This window comes from Bactrocera tryoni, chromosome 3 (assembly GCF_016617805.1).
Source record: "Bactrocera tryoni isolate S06 chromosome 3, CSIRO_BtryS06_freeze2, whole genome shotgun sequence".
In the NCBI taxonomy this organism is placed as follows: domain Eukaryota; kingdom Metazoa; phylum Arthropoda; class Insecta; order Diptera; family Tephritidae; genus Bactrocera; species Bactrocera tryoni.
Genome location: NC_052501.1, coordinates 17,961,666 through 17,978,561, shown reverse-complemented (window position 1 = coordinate 17,978,561; position 16,896 = coordinate 17,961,666). Strand labels below are relative to the sequence as shown.

General features: G+C 30.7%; 1 protein-coding gene across 4 annotated transcripts in view; it reads left to right on the top strand.

Annotated features, from left to right (window-relative positions):
• Positions 1–4,551, top strand: part of LOC120772702 (sodium channel protein 60E) — a 284,826-nt gene extending 280,275 nt beyond the window's left edge. For 3 of the 4 annotated variants that reach the window (XM_040101447.1, XM_040101445.1, XM_040101444.1), the window contains 3 exons: positions 1,396–1,611; positions 1,687–1,875; positions 3,968–4,551. In XM_040101447.1, the coding sequence (XP_039957381.1) occupies positions 1,396–1,611; positions 1,687–1,875; positions 3,968–4,533 (971 nt within the window). In that variant the 3' untranslated portion in view covers positions 4,534–4,551. The remainder of the gene's footprint in view (positions 1–1,395; positions 1,612–1,686; positions 1,876–3,967) is intronic. The other variant, XM_040101446.1, reaches the window with a different exon arrangement.
• The last annotated feature ends 12,345 nt before the right edge of the window (positions 4,552–16,896 follow it).

Below are 16,896 nucleotides of genomic sequence, written 5' to 3'. Positions count from 1 at the left end.
GTAGCATCGTACAAAGCAGTTTCGACCGACCTGACTTTATTGTATACATGCTGAGCCCTTAGTAGTTTACCGCTTGTCATTTTGCTTCTAATGTACAACTCCATGAGCATCTCCAACATAGGCTAATGGGTTTGAAATCCTATTAATCTCTTACTGGTCTTCGATATTAACGTCACTTTAACCAGTCTCCAGGTCCACAGAATATGGAATAATTGACACTCTTTTACTAACTTTGATCACAAAGTGAGCAAGCGCAAAGTGAACGAGCTCAAAGCTAATGTTGCCTAAAAGACATTGCAGTGATCTGGCAGCCAAAAACAATCTTTCCTCCGAGTTTCAACTCTTCAGGGAAAAAACTAACTTTTTTCCATCGCCATCGCTCCGTCCACATGTTCCTTGTCGGCATGTGAGCCGAAAAAAAGCCATCGGGTGTGGACTCTTTGACACGGAGACTTAAGTATTTAGGTATGATGTTGAAGGAAAAGTGAATTTCAGAATTTCTATGTTTGGACTCTTTTATATGCTCAGCCTCCCGGATCTTAGTGTGACTTTCGCTGGCTATATCCACTTCGTGGTACTATGTCTCGGTCTTAATTTAAGACCCCATCTAAAATCCGATCTGATATGGAAATCAAACTTCACACGAAGATAAAATCGTAGCAGTTTTGATAAATTTTTTATTAGTTCGTTTTGCCCCCGCAGTTTATATGGATTAGTCCGGATAAAATTTGATCAGATGGTATATAAAACGTAATACACACACACACCTTTTTAACATTCTTTGTACTGTAAATACTTATGTAATTCATGGAATTTCATCATTAGTTGTACTCTGTCGTATTTAACCTTGGAAGTATGTCAAAGCACACTCCACCTTCACCGCCATTTCCCATTCCCCATTGTAAATTCTAATAGACACATAAAACGTATTTTATTTTGTTTTTTTGAAAATTCAAAAACATATTCAAGTTCAAAATGATTTTAAGCCATTCCCCACACTGTAAAAATGAATCCATTCACCTCACACACATTTCGTAAATAATTTTATGCAAACATATAGTATATGTATGTATTCTCCATATATATGTATATACATACAAACAATATATGTATATATGTATAAATTTAAGTCGCTGTGTGTGTGTACTTTGTATGTATGTGTGTGTATAGATGTATATTTCTTGTAAATATGTACCTATGTGTATATTTCATTGCTGCTTGTTCGCGTGTGTGTGCGTGCATAAGCTCAATTTAAGTCGTATTCGTATATGTGTAAGTTTGTATGTATTTGTATGTGTATATTTGTGTATGCATACATTTCTTAATGTTTCGCCTTCGCCCTTCTATGCAAATTCAAATGTTTTTCTCACACACCTCCCCTCCACACCAATGCAGGCATCTCACCAATAACAACAGCAATTTCCTCCACAACCATAGCCACCGATAGACAAACCCAACAACAACAGCAGCAACAACAACAACCATTACCAACGCAAATAGCGCCAACGCCCACGCGCAAGCGTGCCACCAGTTTTATACGTAAAAAGCCACCGCTTGAAAGAGGTTTGTCAGCACAAAGCGCTTTAAGAGTTAACAAAAATGCTTTTGTCTGTATGTGTGTCGATGGTATTATACAAACACTGGAGCACATTTCACTTAAAACCCTTTCAAATTGATTTGTTTCAGCCGATGGTTCAGCACCGGAAGTGATCGTAACGAAACCATCACCTGACCAGCAATCGGGTCCGATGGGCTTAAGGCCGGAAAATTCAACATTGGTCCACGTATTGGTGCATAGGGAGAGTGAGGAGTATAAAGAGGAGGAGGATGAGGAGAATGCCGGTGCGGGTGGTATGTCCCCAGCAGGCGGAATTGGTGAGTTGAATTAAGTTCGCCGTTGAATATTTTTTGTTTAACTGTTGTAACTGTGTTGTTGTTAAATGTTGTTCCAAATTAGAAGAATCAATGTATATAGTATATATGTATGTCTATTCTTAAATATTTTTTAACACTTTTATATTACTCCGAATTGTTACAGTAACAGTAAAAATATTAGCGAAATAAATTTTCCAGAATTTGAGTTTCTTCAGAATATTTACAGTTACAAAAATCTATCAGTCTTAATTTTATTTAGATTAGGTTAAAAGCCGACCCTATTGCAATCTCACTTGGCCAACATATAACGCCTATTCATGGACGTACCTAAAACTCTCATATTTATCATAAGGACCATAGTAACTCGGGAAAGTGCTTTGAGCTTACCACTGATTTCTTAAGGTGACTAATATCAGTTTTGTCTTTCCATCCTGGTTCGCCGAATGTATGGCAGCCCATATGTCTCAATCTAAATCTAACAAAAGCTGGAGAAGACCCCATTTTCTGCCATACAGACCTAAGATATTTATAGAATGCTTACATGTCCAACAAGAGCTCCTACGATTATGGCAAGATGAACTTTGCTGAGAGCAAATAGTTCAATGGATCTCCCGAGCTCTATTTTAAGTCAGAAGGATATCGCAGTCCCACAGAAGCTGGCCATTGTTCAACAGCTGCTAACTTAGTTCGACGTCTGCTAGATAGTGGACAACAGGGATCCAGCTAGTTCCCACACCAAGTGGGTGCAATTGGGACGAAGGCGCCATAAATTGCGAACTCATCAGCTTCACAGTTTCCAGCGATTCCGCTAATGACATCCAAAGTGAGCGAGTTCGAAGCTAGTATTGCCGCATTGCTGTGGGTATGAATGCGAACTTCCCTGATATAGGGTGCATTTCGGAGTAATACATCTATAGCTGTTTTAATAACAGCCAATTCTAACTAAAACACACTGCAGTGATCCAGTAGTTTAAAGCTAAATTGGACAGAGAGCAGCTCCTTGCAGTAGATTCCCCTACAACCTTTCCTCCGAGCTTCGACCCTTTAGTGAAAAAGCTGACTGCGCTTCTTCTCCTGCGACTGCTACGTCCATATATCCTTCATCGGTATGTAGACAAAAAAAGACATTGGGTGTAAACTCTGCGACACAGTGGATCAAGTTTTCAGATATGAAGTTGAATAAAAAGCGAATTTTAGCTATGTTTGAACTCTTTTACATACCCTGCTTTCTGGAGTTTTAGAGCGACCTTCGCTGCATATATCCATAGGTGCTAAGTGTCGGTCTTAAAAACCGCTTCCGCTCTTACAAGCAACGTTGATAGTGTGTTCGATCGTTAACCCAACCACCAAGAACTGTTTTTGAATTTGGAAAACATTTTAATTTTTCTTCGGATAGTATTGGATTAGGAAGTCTTTTCGCACCTTCAGCAATGTACTGTTTTTACGAAAAATATTTCTCTTAAGCCTACTTTATTTTTTCTTTTTGTGTATTCGGTGTAAAACAAACAACGCTATGTTATAGATCTTTCTTCTTACTATACTTTTCAATAATTTTCAATAGGGAATCATTGATTTTCTCAGTCAAGTAGTTTTAGTATAAAAAATAATTTTTCTGAAGAGCTTGAGAATAAGGACTATGCAAAGTTTCTTTGTAAAACCCACTGAGATTACGTAATCGTAGAATGTAGGAGAAAGAACTGCTTATAATATTAAAACATATTGATCTTCGAAACTAAATGTCGAAACTAAAAAAATAGTCGCTGAGATCTAAGAGATTTTTGATTAAAAAGGTTTATTTCGCTTATTCAGCTATAACTCTCAAGTCTTACTTTTTAACCCTCGATTAGGGCACCACGTTTCAAAAACTTCTGTAGCCAGCTATAGCGATCAATAATCTAAAGGTTGTGTTGAATAAGACTTCCGTCTAGAAAAGTATCTTCCAATACTTTGCAAAATCTGTTCTACCGCGCGCTATGATCTTATGAAACGGCCTTCTGAGAAAGCTCTCAAACTCGGCATAACTCCATCAAAAAGGATTTCAAGAACAACACACTGAATTAAATTTTGATATTTTTACTTTCTTTTCTCACAGACAAATTCAAACCACCGCAAATACATATTAGCCCGGGTTCTGAAGACATACGCTTCGATGAATTGCTACCAATGCAACAGCCGGTCGTACAAATAATGGTGGATAGTCCCAAAGAACCACCACGTGGTGATTTCTCTGACGAATATCCCGAAACGTCAGCACACGTTTACGACTATTATCCACCAACGAATGATGAACTAATTGCCGCTGAGACTTCAATGGGACCAACGGTAGAGATTTCACCCCCCACACCGATCGATTTGAATGCACCAATCGATGTTAATATACAGGGTGACACATCGAAAGTATTCTACGATTATAATCCAGAGGATGCCAATGAAATCATTGTGCTGGAGACATTAACCGAAGAGTCACCCAAATCCGAGGAACTACCACTACCACAAGCTGTACTGCCTGCGCTTCCTATTGCGACAACGCCATCATACGTAACTGCAGCAACACCAACATCACCAACAACAAGAGGCACACCCACAGGCATGCGCGAGAGCAGCAGCAACAGCAGCGAGAGTGACACACCTGATGAAGGTGCACAAGCGGTAAGATGACCCTCACTACAAACAGCACCGGTGACCGAGAGCTCTGGCTCGTCGAGCACCAGTTGCTGTAGCTCACGACCCATGTCGACATACAGTTCGACGTCGGCGGCCGATGCCTGTGCGGTGCCGGATATGCCAAAAGATAATGAAACGCCGCCATCATCAATAGCAACAACAATGTCACCTACTGCTTCCACATCAGCTGCGGCCACAGCCACGGCACCACCCAGCCGTGAGCAGCGTGGCCACGAACAGCAAGCGCATGACGCTCCGGCCAATGCTGCAACGAAATCCGAACACACACACGGCAGTTGACAATCTCGGGCATGAGGATTATTGCCCGCCATCTGCCGTTGCGCCAAATTATCTGTCAAATATGCGTTAAGTACAAGCTGTTGATACGAATCCCACTACGTACTCCCACACACACACAAACACACACACTCATATAAGCACACGCGTGTTTCCATATTCGTTAATGCTTCAAGGTATTACAATTAAGTACTCAATGTCCTTTGCAATCACACATACAAACATACATTTACTATATATATACGAAATATAAATTATTCGTATTCGTGTGTGTGTCAGGCATTACAAAAACAAAAATAAAATGAATTTAACATAATTAGCATAATATTTATGTAGTTGTTACGTGAGCGAATATTCATATGAAAGCAGAATATTAAGAAAAAATAAAAATAAGTACCAGAAAACAGCAACAAAAACCAATTAACATACAAGGAAATCAAATGTTAACAATTACAAACAATAGTGAGAAAGCAGTAAATAGCAGCTAAGTTCAAGTAGTCTAAGTTGCGTCAAACTTGCAAATAGCGAATGTTAAACTTACCGTTAATTTAGCGTTATAAATTTATATATAGGCTTAATATACACACATACATATAATATGCATATATAGATATGGATTTGTACATACATATGTATACTAAATATTTGAGGTTAAATATGCAGATGTTGTTATTAGAGGTTGTTGCATTTTTGCATGTAAATAAATTTAAGTACATAGTCATATAAATGTATATATGTATGTAAGTAGCAAAATCAATAAAGGTGTGCATAATTTTAGCTAGCTCTTAGGTATACATACACACATTTGACATTTTGAAAATTCGTTTAAAATATAATGTGAAGAATATTGGTGCAATATTTGAATTAAAAGCACTAAAAGAAGATTAGATTAATATGTGGTAACAAAAAATTAAAAATTATTTAAAGTTATTTTAACCATACAAAATTATTGTGCCACAATAAATAATATGTTTTTATTATATTTTATTATTATTAATATATAATTTTTTAAAATATAACTCTTATTTTTGTTGAATTTTTTCTTTTTGTAACCTATTCCATTTATTTATTTCAAGTCATTTATTTTTTTTTTTTTTAATTATTTACATTTAAAACGTAATATATAAAAAATAACGTATTACAAAAATATGAATTAATCCTTGGTGATGCATGCAATGCTCGAAAATTTATAAATTAGGACCAGGGCTGCAATGCATTAAAATTGTTTTATTTTTTAATACCAAAACTGGCTATCAAAAATTATTTTAAAATTTCCAAACGAAATACCAGATTGAAAAATAAAATATAAAATGTTTAATAACCAATACCACATTTAAAAAAACGTCAATTCCAAATTTATAATTAAAATTAAAAATTGTTTATTATATGTGACCTGGTCTACGAAAAGGGAGCTAACGTGCGAAAACTAGTTTTCTGGGAAACAGCTGTTAAAAATAAACAACTCGTTTCGTCAGTTTCTCGTTAAAATTGATTTTTTTGACACCTAAGCCCCCTTTCCGTAGACCAGGTCACATATACATTTTCTCTCCCTTACATTTTGTTTAACCATTTTCAACTAGAACTCACACAGAACCATTATACTACATACCCTAAACAGGTGGTCTTCAATACAATTTATATACTATATTGCCAAAATCGGAATAAAAACTTGAATATCAAATTTTAAGTCCAAAAAATTTTTACTAAAAAATTCACTAACCCGTTTAGGCCACATTTCATTAAAATATTTCAAAATTTGGAAGAAAATTATTTGTAGATTATTTTATTCTTATTGATTTCATTTTATTATTATACAATATTTTTTATAGAAAAAATAAAGGGTGATCCATTTCTAGTTAACCTACTTTTTTTGAAGAAAAAGCACAGAAGCTTCAAATTTAATGGGGAATGTTTCTTATCATTCGAAAGAATATTTGCTGGCATTTATTTTTTGACGATTATCTCTTTCAAATGTTGGTTGCGGCTACCTCTCAGTTGGTCAATCCGTTCGCTCCGAAAGCGACAATTTCGCTTGTTTACATAACCATTGAGTCAGAAATGAAACTCAACGCTGAATAAAATTTGTCTCGAAACGTCGGATATTCTTGGAACTTTTCAAGAGCCAATAGAGCGAAGCGAAAAAGTATCGGAACCAAATGTCGTCCAAGTCAAGGTGCTTCAATCCTTTTTTTTTTCTCAAATTCTTTATTTACAATCTGTCTGTATTCAAGACAATAAGCAAATGTTCTAAAATATACATAACTTTATACTGTTGGACCCCAGTGGGCGCAAAAGTAATATTTTATTCTATACTTAGCTTAAGCTAATGATTATTTATTTCCTGTACGGGAGGTCTAGAATATGAAATCGTTTCAGTCGAAACATTTCATCTGTTTCATCCAATAACGCAATAGCTAAAGGGTTGGAATGATTGCTCAGCCTTTCAAGATATCTAGAACTAAATTTTCTAATTTCGTCTTTGACACTTGGTATATTTAGGTCGTTGTTAATTGTGATATTTGAAACAAACCAAGGAGCATCCAGAATCTTCCTGAGGGTTAAGTTCTGATAACGCTGTAATATTTCAATATTTGAGTTGCTGCAAGAGCCCCAAAGCTGGATTCCATACGTCCAGACCGGCTTTAGTATGGCTTTATAAAGTAAAATTTTGTTTTCAAAACTTAATTCAGATTTGGGTCCAATAAGCCAGTACATTTTATTAGTCTTTACTTTAAGCTCTTTTCGTTTTGCCTTAACGTGATTATTCCACGTTAATCTTCTATCAAGATGGAGGCCTAAGTACTTCACTGTATTGCTGTTAGGAATCTCTTCATTGTTTTAAAAATAATATTTGGACAGGAGTCTTTTTTGTAAATGTGATTTGTATAGATTTATCTGTATTAATGGCCATATTCCATTTTTTAAACCATGCCCCAGTAATTCGTACCTGATCCTGAATCATTTTCGACGCTTCGATCCGAGAACTGCTTGCCGCAAGCATTGCAGTGTCATTGCTTCAATCCAAGCATGAAAAAGTTATTGATCATGGCTCTTAAGCCTTCCCCATCAACATCATGGCCGGCTTCATTTGGAAGAATAATTCATTTGTTCCGATGTAGTTTACCAAACAGTGACTTTTTGAGGATGTAATAGTAGCGTCTGAACAATGGCTTTTGGATTATGATCACTCCAAATGCGAAAATTTTGTTAATTAATGTACTCACCCATTCAACAAAAAGGGAGCTTCACCGCTGTACAAACTTTTTTTGTGAAAATCGAGATCCACGGCCGGCCAATCGACGGACCTGGGAAAGTCTCTTCATTATAAAATTCATAACCAAACTGAGTATAAATCAAGTCAAAAAGACCAAGTCTGTGAAAAGTGATGTTAATAGTAGTCGTTGAAAGCCACACCTCCAAAAACACACCCGTTGGATAACACATGTTTCACAATTTTTTTTTTGTTGTATACTAACTTTAGTTCCTCTTTGTTTGAACATCATGTATAGTTTGTTCAACTCGCTAATTTCCAGCGCTTGGCGAATCTAGAGGAAGATAGAAATTAATTGAGATTTTGCACTGCGACTTATGGTCTATTGTCCCCTCTCCGATATCACATATAGTTACAAAGGTCCATAACTCCTGAACAATTTCAGGAGTTTGAAGGTATAAGATGCTAATGCTGTATCTACATACTTGCTTGTGTATTAAATTCAACTGGAACTATCAATTATAAGATTTCAGATATACTGCCTAATAAAATTGTAATTTATTTATATAAATAAATATTTCTTTTTAATTTTGATTATTGTTTCAATGATTTATTATATATATATTTTTAATTATATTAATTATTGTTTCAATAACAACACTTTGCAAGTTTTTCCTTATACAAATTTAGGACATTAGTCAATCACCATTTCAATAAAAAAAATATAAAAAAAATAATAATTGAATGCTCTGTACATTTGTTGCTTACTGTAAGTAAATTTTAAAAATTAAATAAATAAACTTTTTTCAAAGAATATTTTTTTATTCGTGTAAATACTTATGTAACTTTCGTTTAGTACAATTCAAAACAGTTGGCTGCCATTGCTGGCACCAACAACACAACTGCAAAGATAACGCCAAAGTGTTAGTGAACAACAAAAACAAATGTGAAAACTAAAATTTTTCTGAGGCTATTATTAAATAATTAGTTAATCTTAATAATTATGTAGAAGCGTAGGTAGTTGTTACAAAAAATTCCATTACATAAATATTAATTCATAATTATTTAATAATAAATAAGAAGTATTATTATTATAAGTGTATATATTTATTGATAAAAACAGAAATATATATTTTATGCCGTTATTTTTCATTAAATTTAACAATTTAACTGCAAGTTATATTTGACAAAAGAAATAAAAATTTTCAAATAGTAATTTTTGAATATACATATGATATATTTTTTTAAAATCGTTTTCGAGGGCTTATTGATATTGTAAGATTCAGATTTAACTGTTGCAAATATAACTAAATTACTTATTTTATGTTTTCTTAATGTGTTCTAATATATGTATATTAAAAAAAAATAATAATTTTTGAACATATGAGAACTTTTTTTAAATTTATTGCGAGTGCCAAGAGTAAGTTTCATCTTCAACTCTTAATTAAATTATTTATTTCATGTTTTTAATTATGAAATATTTTATACAAAAATATTTTTGTTGGTTTTTAAGTATATATTTTATAAGACTTAGAATTTGTTGTTAAAACTTTGTGTAAAAAGTTATATTTTAATATATTTCGAGCTCATTTTTGATTATATTTTTATTATGTTAATTTACTAATTTTTATATTTGCCAAAATTTTAATAAAAATTAATATCAGTATTTTTTTATAATTTTTTTTTCGTTTTATTATATTTATATATATATTTTATATATTTTTATATATTTATACAATTTGCTTCAAACAATGGAACATTTTCTGTTCTTAAAAGTGTAACATCTCGTTGTAAATAGCTTGTGTAATGTGTTATATTTTTGATATATTTGGATTTTGTATTTGATTTTATTTTTATTTTGTTACTTTTTTTGCTATTTTCATTTTATCAATTTTTTTTTTAAATTTTACTTTTATTATTAATATATTTGTATGATTTTTTTTAAATTTAATTACGTTTTTTATATTTTGGATATTAAGTGGTTTAATCAATGGCACATTTTCTGTTCTTAAAATTCCACAAATTTTGTTTTAAATAGTTATTTTTTTTTTAATTAATGAGTTACGTTATAAATATTTTTTTTATTTTTAATTTTGTTTCTATTTTTTTATTTTTTTTTTTTTAATTTTAAAGTTTTTATTTGCTTACAATTATTTTTAATTTCTTTATTTTGTTTTTATTTTTTCATAATTTTTAGATATTTTATTTTTTTTTTAAGAAATTTTGTTAAAAACACTTTTTTAAATTACTTTTAAATTTTTTGTTATATAATTGTTTCTTCTTTGAAGCACAATGGAATATTATAATATATTTCGTTTTTAATTTTGATTTTGTTATTAATATTTGACTATTTTTATATTTTCAAAATTTTTTTTAAGAAAACTTTTACAATTCTTATTAATTTCTTTATTTCTTATGCATATAATTTTTAATTTAAAGCACAATGGAATAAAATAATATATTTTGTTCTTTTACTTTATTTGTTCAAAATTTTGATTACTTTTAAATTATTTTTTATTTAAGAAAATTTTTACAATTATTTTAATTTTTTTATTTGTTTTATAATTTTTTTTTTGTTGTAGTACAATAGAACATGAACATAAATATATATTTCGTTTTTATTTTTTTATAATTTTTTAAGTTTTTTTTTTTAAATTATGTTTTTTAACAAAACTTTTTTAGAAGCATATTTTTTCCAATTATTAAAATTTTTAATTTAAATGCTTGAAAATTAAAAAAAAATTAAAATTTCTAATTTCGTCAATAGTTTGCTTTATAATCTAATCCTTAAATATTAATAATTTTAGAATTTTCGAAAACTAATTTTTTTAATTTTATTACTTCTAAAAAACAAGTTTGAAAAATTCTATTTTCACTAATACTTAGCTTTTTAAATTAGTCTATGAAAAATTAAAATATTTTTATGTTTACTTAAACAACTTAATAATTTTGGAAAAATATTAAATTTTCGAAAAAACTGTTTTCATTATTTTTGTTTAAATTTGCTTTATTTTATTATTTCTAAACATTGTAATAAGCGCGATATTTTAAGATCATTTTAATATTATTTATATGGTTTACAGAATATTTTTGTATTTTCATTTTGACATTGAAATATAATATTTCATTTGTAATTTATTTTGAAGTGTAAAATTTTAGTTCTTTATATTTTTTTATAATTTTCCTTATTTTTAATATTTTCCTTGCAATTTTTCTAAATAAAATTTATATTATTAAACCCATACATCTAGTATTTAAGATAAGTATAAAATAATTTTAATATATTGTATATATTTTACAGAATAATTTTGCATTTTTATTTTGATATTGAAACGTAATATTTAATTTGTTTATGATTGGAAGTATAAAACAACAGTTATTTATATTTTTTCCTAAAATTTTCCCCATTTTTTATAATTTTCTTTATTTTTAATATTTTTCTTGTCACTTTCCTATGTAAAATTTCTTAATTTCTATTATTGAACCCACACATCTAGTACTATATCAGTATAACGAATCTCTTCCCTACAAAGATTTTGCCAAACATGAGTAGTTAAAAGCTGAACATTTTGCTTATGTAATTATATATGTATTGTAGATATTTACAAACAAAGAAAGTAATTGAAACGAGTAACTTAATTGAATTGATTCTCTCCCACTTTCTCTGTATCTGGACAATCACTATTGAGAGTAGTAATTTTTGCAGCAACTACAAATATACATTTTCTATTAAAAACAAAACTGAAATGGCAAAAACAAAAATAAATAAGTTATAAATACCAAACATAACCGAAAAAATTGCAAACCAAAGCTCCCAAAAATAAATTCCAAGCCACAATACAGAGAAAACTTAGAAAAATTGAGTGCATTAAATTTTAAAATTTACTTTAAATTAATAATTTTTATTTACTAATTTTTTTTATCTAATTTTCATATTTAATTTCAAAAATGCTTACATACTGAAAGCATTTGCGCCAAAAAGCGCTTAAAAAATTATTTGCATTTATTTGACTTAATTTATTAAAATTTAATAATTAATTTCATAATTAAAATTAAAAAAAAATTATAAAAAATAATAACAATTAAGCACTTAAATATAAAAATGAAATGAAAAAAAAATAAAATAAAAAACCGCCAATTTCATATAACTTAAATACAGCCTGTGAGTACATAAATATCGTGTGCTTTGTAGTAGTCAATAATTAATTTATATATAACATATGTAGTTATATAGAAAATAGAGCAAACGAAGCAAATGTTTAATTAATTGTAAAGGACAAAACATGGTTATAAAAAATATTCATAAATATAACGACAATAAGTACACTTTTTATGAATTGCAAAAGGAAGCTTGTTTTTTATATGTAAATTCTTTTTATATTTGTATGTGTATTGCTGAGAATTATGCATAAAATTAATGTAGAATTAACAAAAATGTACATAGATTAGTGTTAAAACTATTTTTTAAGGCTTTTTCAACATTTCGGTTTGTTTAAATTTACATTTTTTTATTTCTGCTAACGAATAATTTTTTCATAAAAAAGTGGGCACAAATTTAGTCTTCAAATTTTAACTTGTCTTGTGGGTTGCCGAAAACTATTCAACCGAAGTCTCTCTCACCGTGTCGTCTATCAACACAGGTCGGTACACTCCTAATTAGTCTATGTGTCCATCTTCTTTTACCTGCCGCATCCCATTGCTTTTGCCAATCATCGAGACTTGTCTTTCTCTCCTTTTTGCGCTTGTCGGCACTTATTTATGGCCGTTGTTTTACCATAAGCTCTACTTAACTCAGAGGCCACTATATCCGGTGGCATAAGATGAGAATGATAGCAATTGCTTCATGAGACACAGTTCAAAACGCGCAGGCAACTCTAGGGCTGTCCCCCATATCGGAGCTGCGCATATAAGCATTGAATGGCTAACTTAAGCTAGCAGAGTTCTAATACTTTGGCTTGAGCCACTAATGTTAGCCATGATTCTCGACAGGACCGCAGTCATTGTAGCTGCTTTACCACAGGGCTTTTCAATGTGTATGATCGTATTGATCATAATGCCGAGGTCCCTCAATGAATTTTGTGTTATAACGTTATTGCTATCAATGTTCAGGTTAAACCGGTCTGATAGATTTTGGTTGGTTGGTTAAAAAAGGAGACGCGAGGGCATTAAACCGCTAGCGTCCATACATATGCCATCCTTGAGTCCATTGTGCTCCTGGGTGATAGCCAAATTAAGGTTTATCTAGCAACTCCGTGGCTGGGCAATCGCATAGATAATGTTCTGGCGTCTCACCATATTCGACGCATGCTCTATAGGGCACAGAATGCACATTTCCCATTTTCTGCGGTAGGGTCTTAAGTGTAGGTGAACTCTGATGAACTCTCCAATGTTACTAAGCTTCCTTTTGCCTGAAAATAGGAGCTTTCTGATCTGTCCACCTTTAACACTTTACCAAATTAATTAATGTCCTGTGTTGCTTGTGTTGAAGACCTGAAGTGTTCACCTGGGGTACATTGCTTCAAAAATCCATGTGGAGTCGCAAACCCCTCTTAGGGGAAATTGCTCTTCCGCAGGAATTCTAGATTAAAAGGGCTTTGAAAGCCCTAGGCTAATGTGTTCTCTTCTTCGTCCAATTGGCGGAGATCTAAAGACCCCTTTCTATAAGTCGAGATAAACAATTAATGTGCATTCCTGAACTGAGGACAGTGAGGTCATCCGCATAACAGACAAAAAGTTTTCCCTGTCGCGTAGAAGTGTTAATTAATTAATCAAGGGGACCCAAAGCAAGGGGAATAGGATGCTTTCTATCACAAAGCTAAGGAATAGCAAGGTAACTAGGCCAAAATGTTCTGATCAACGTCAAAATAAAGCTATCATTACAGCCGTACAAGCGTTACTGAATGTACCTTCCACGTCAATGATTTTATAGCAGAAAATTTTAAACGATTTTGTTGCTCTCTAGATTTTGCGGTTTAAAACTTCTCAGCAGATGTCCAATCTATTATCGATGATATTATTATACGTTTTGTTGAAAAATTTCAGAAAATATATATCACAGACTTAAATAGATACCACTCACAACAGTTGTATCGACCATCCATAGAGGCGATCAACTATATTTGGTAGAGATTTTCCTTCAACCTTTATTTAAAGGTTTCAATTTTTAAACGACTTAACCTCGAGCTGTTTTTTCAACCTTTTTCCCTCACTAGGTATACGAATTTTTTAACAAAAGAAGAACTTTTTCTATTATACATACATTTTCCTCAAAGGCCCACTTTTTAAATTTTGCTAATATATTTTAGATACGAGCCATAATTGGGAAGTTCACATGTATTATTCGTGTTTGTTATTATTCAATTAATAAATGCGTTAAATATTCACCTCAGCAGCATTTATGATAAATGTAAACAAAAACAGCTGACCGATTAGCACAAGCGAATATAACATAAAATAAAACCTGCAGTATGGTTTTGGAAATTTCAATTGCACAACAAAAATAAACGAATTTTAAAGCTAATTTTGTGATTTTTATTTAAAATATGAAAAATAACGCGACTTGTGAACTTCTTTCATACATTTCCCATCTTTTAACTTTCGTTGCCAGGCTTGAAATTAAAATTTTGATAAAAGAAACAATTTTAGTAAATAAAGAAAATCTCTACACCAGCTGATCTAAAAAATATTTGACACGAAATGTTAAAAATAAAACTTACACACAACCAAATGGGAATTTTACAACTTTGATAGTCTGTCTTTTAAATCACTAAACTAAAAAATAACAATAATAACTAGTGAACTAAAACTAACCAAAAACTGCAAGATTTTCTCAACTATCTATTCCAAAAAAAAAACAAAATTCATGAACTAACAACTGTTTATACACAAAAAAAAATTACAAAAAAGAGACAATTAGGATTAATAGAAATTTTCTACATACTCAAAATACAACAAATAACAGTAAATAGTAAAAAAAATTAATTTCATTCCTTAACAAAATATTTATAATATTAATAAGATGTATGTCTGTGCATGTGTGTTAAAATAGAAAATATTTAAAATAATTTAGATATGTAAGTTTAAAACCAAAAAAATTTAACAATAAAAATGTTTATTATTTCCAAATAGTTGTATTGAAACGAAAATACAAAAAATAAAACAAAAAAATAGTGAAACATTACAAATAAAATACTGTTATACTCATTCCGAAACGAAGTCATATCAAAAACCAAAGTTTATATTTAAAAATAAAAGGCAAATTAAAGCATGGAAGCATAACCTAAAAAAAATTTAAATATAAAAGTACAAAAAACAAGCGTAAAGTAGTTAAAGCTGGGATGAATAAAATGTTAAAAATAATTTTAAAAAATTTAAAATTTAAAAAATATTAAAAATTAAAAAAAAAACACTGAAAGTAACACAAGAAAATCATTTGAGCAATGCATGTGCGAAAAAGTATTACAAGTTAATAGCAAATATTACCAATAAAATAGAAAAAAAAAATAAAGTGAATTCAAATTCTTGTTAAAATTATAAATAAAAAAATATTAATAAATAGCGTATTGCATAAATTTTTGAAATTAATAAATTTAATGTAAATATAAAAAAATGTTAGTTTGTAAGTAGTAAAGTTGATTGACTAATGTTTAATTATAAAAAAAAAATCAGAAATGATAAATAGCAAGAAAATCCCTTAAAACAATTGCATGTTGAACATTGAAAAATAATGTTTAAATGTTTAAGACTTTAAACACAAAAAACCAAAAACAAGAAATCGAAAGAAAAGTAAACAAAAAAGTATGTGAAAATAATACTCATAAAGCCGTGAAAGTGAGCAGAAGCAAAATTTTATTGCAAATCAAAATGAAGCATAAACAAAGAAATACGAAATACCGTATAGAAACATATTAAACATACATATACACTAAAAAAAATATAAAATTAATTACAGACAAAAATAGTTATTCATTCGTGTTGCATATTACTAAAAGCAAGATATAAAAGAAACCCATAAAAATGGTAGTTAATTCAAATAAATAGGAGAAACTAAATCGTGAAATTAAATCCAAATAAATTAATCAACATAACATACATACATACATACAGACCTGTACATTGTAAAGTGTGTCATTACAGATGCCCAACAGCAGTGGTTAGACGAGATTTCAATTTGAAAATAAAAAATAATAATAAACAACAACAAACAAGCATATATAAATACATATATTTGAGAATTATTAAATATACTTAAACATTTAAGTTTTTGCGATAATCATTGAGAAGAAAAGAGAATAAAAGTGAATTAAATCAACAAGTGTGAAATTATTTTTTTAGTAAGCAAATGCAGAATATAGAAGATAGACCTGGTGGCCACTGAGGTGGCGTCACAGCCCTCAGAAATCAGTATTGCCCCTTTCAACAGGCATAGATGCCTGACCGGCCTCAGGAAGTTATCACATGTCGGCGAAGACATACTAGATGGGGTACATATAATGTGACCAAAAAATTACCCGGAAATTGTAAATAAATAGCAAAACATTTATATATTTATCAATATTTATTTTGTCGCCTTCAAAGTAATCCCCACCAGATGTAATACACGTATGACAATGATTTTTCCAGTCCTCAAAATACTTTTTATAAGAAGTTTTTAGGATGGACTGCAGCTCCTTCAGCGAATTTGGCTTTATCTGTTCGATCGTCTGAAAACGGGTCCCATTACGATGATTTGTTGACTTGTTTGCCTGTCAAACTCATAAACCCATGTCACATCGGCAGCTATAATAATGCCCATGAATATGGGATCGAAATTCGCACGATCAAGTATGTCCAAAGAGACCTATTTACGG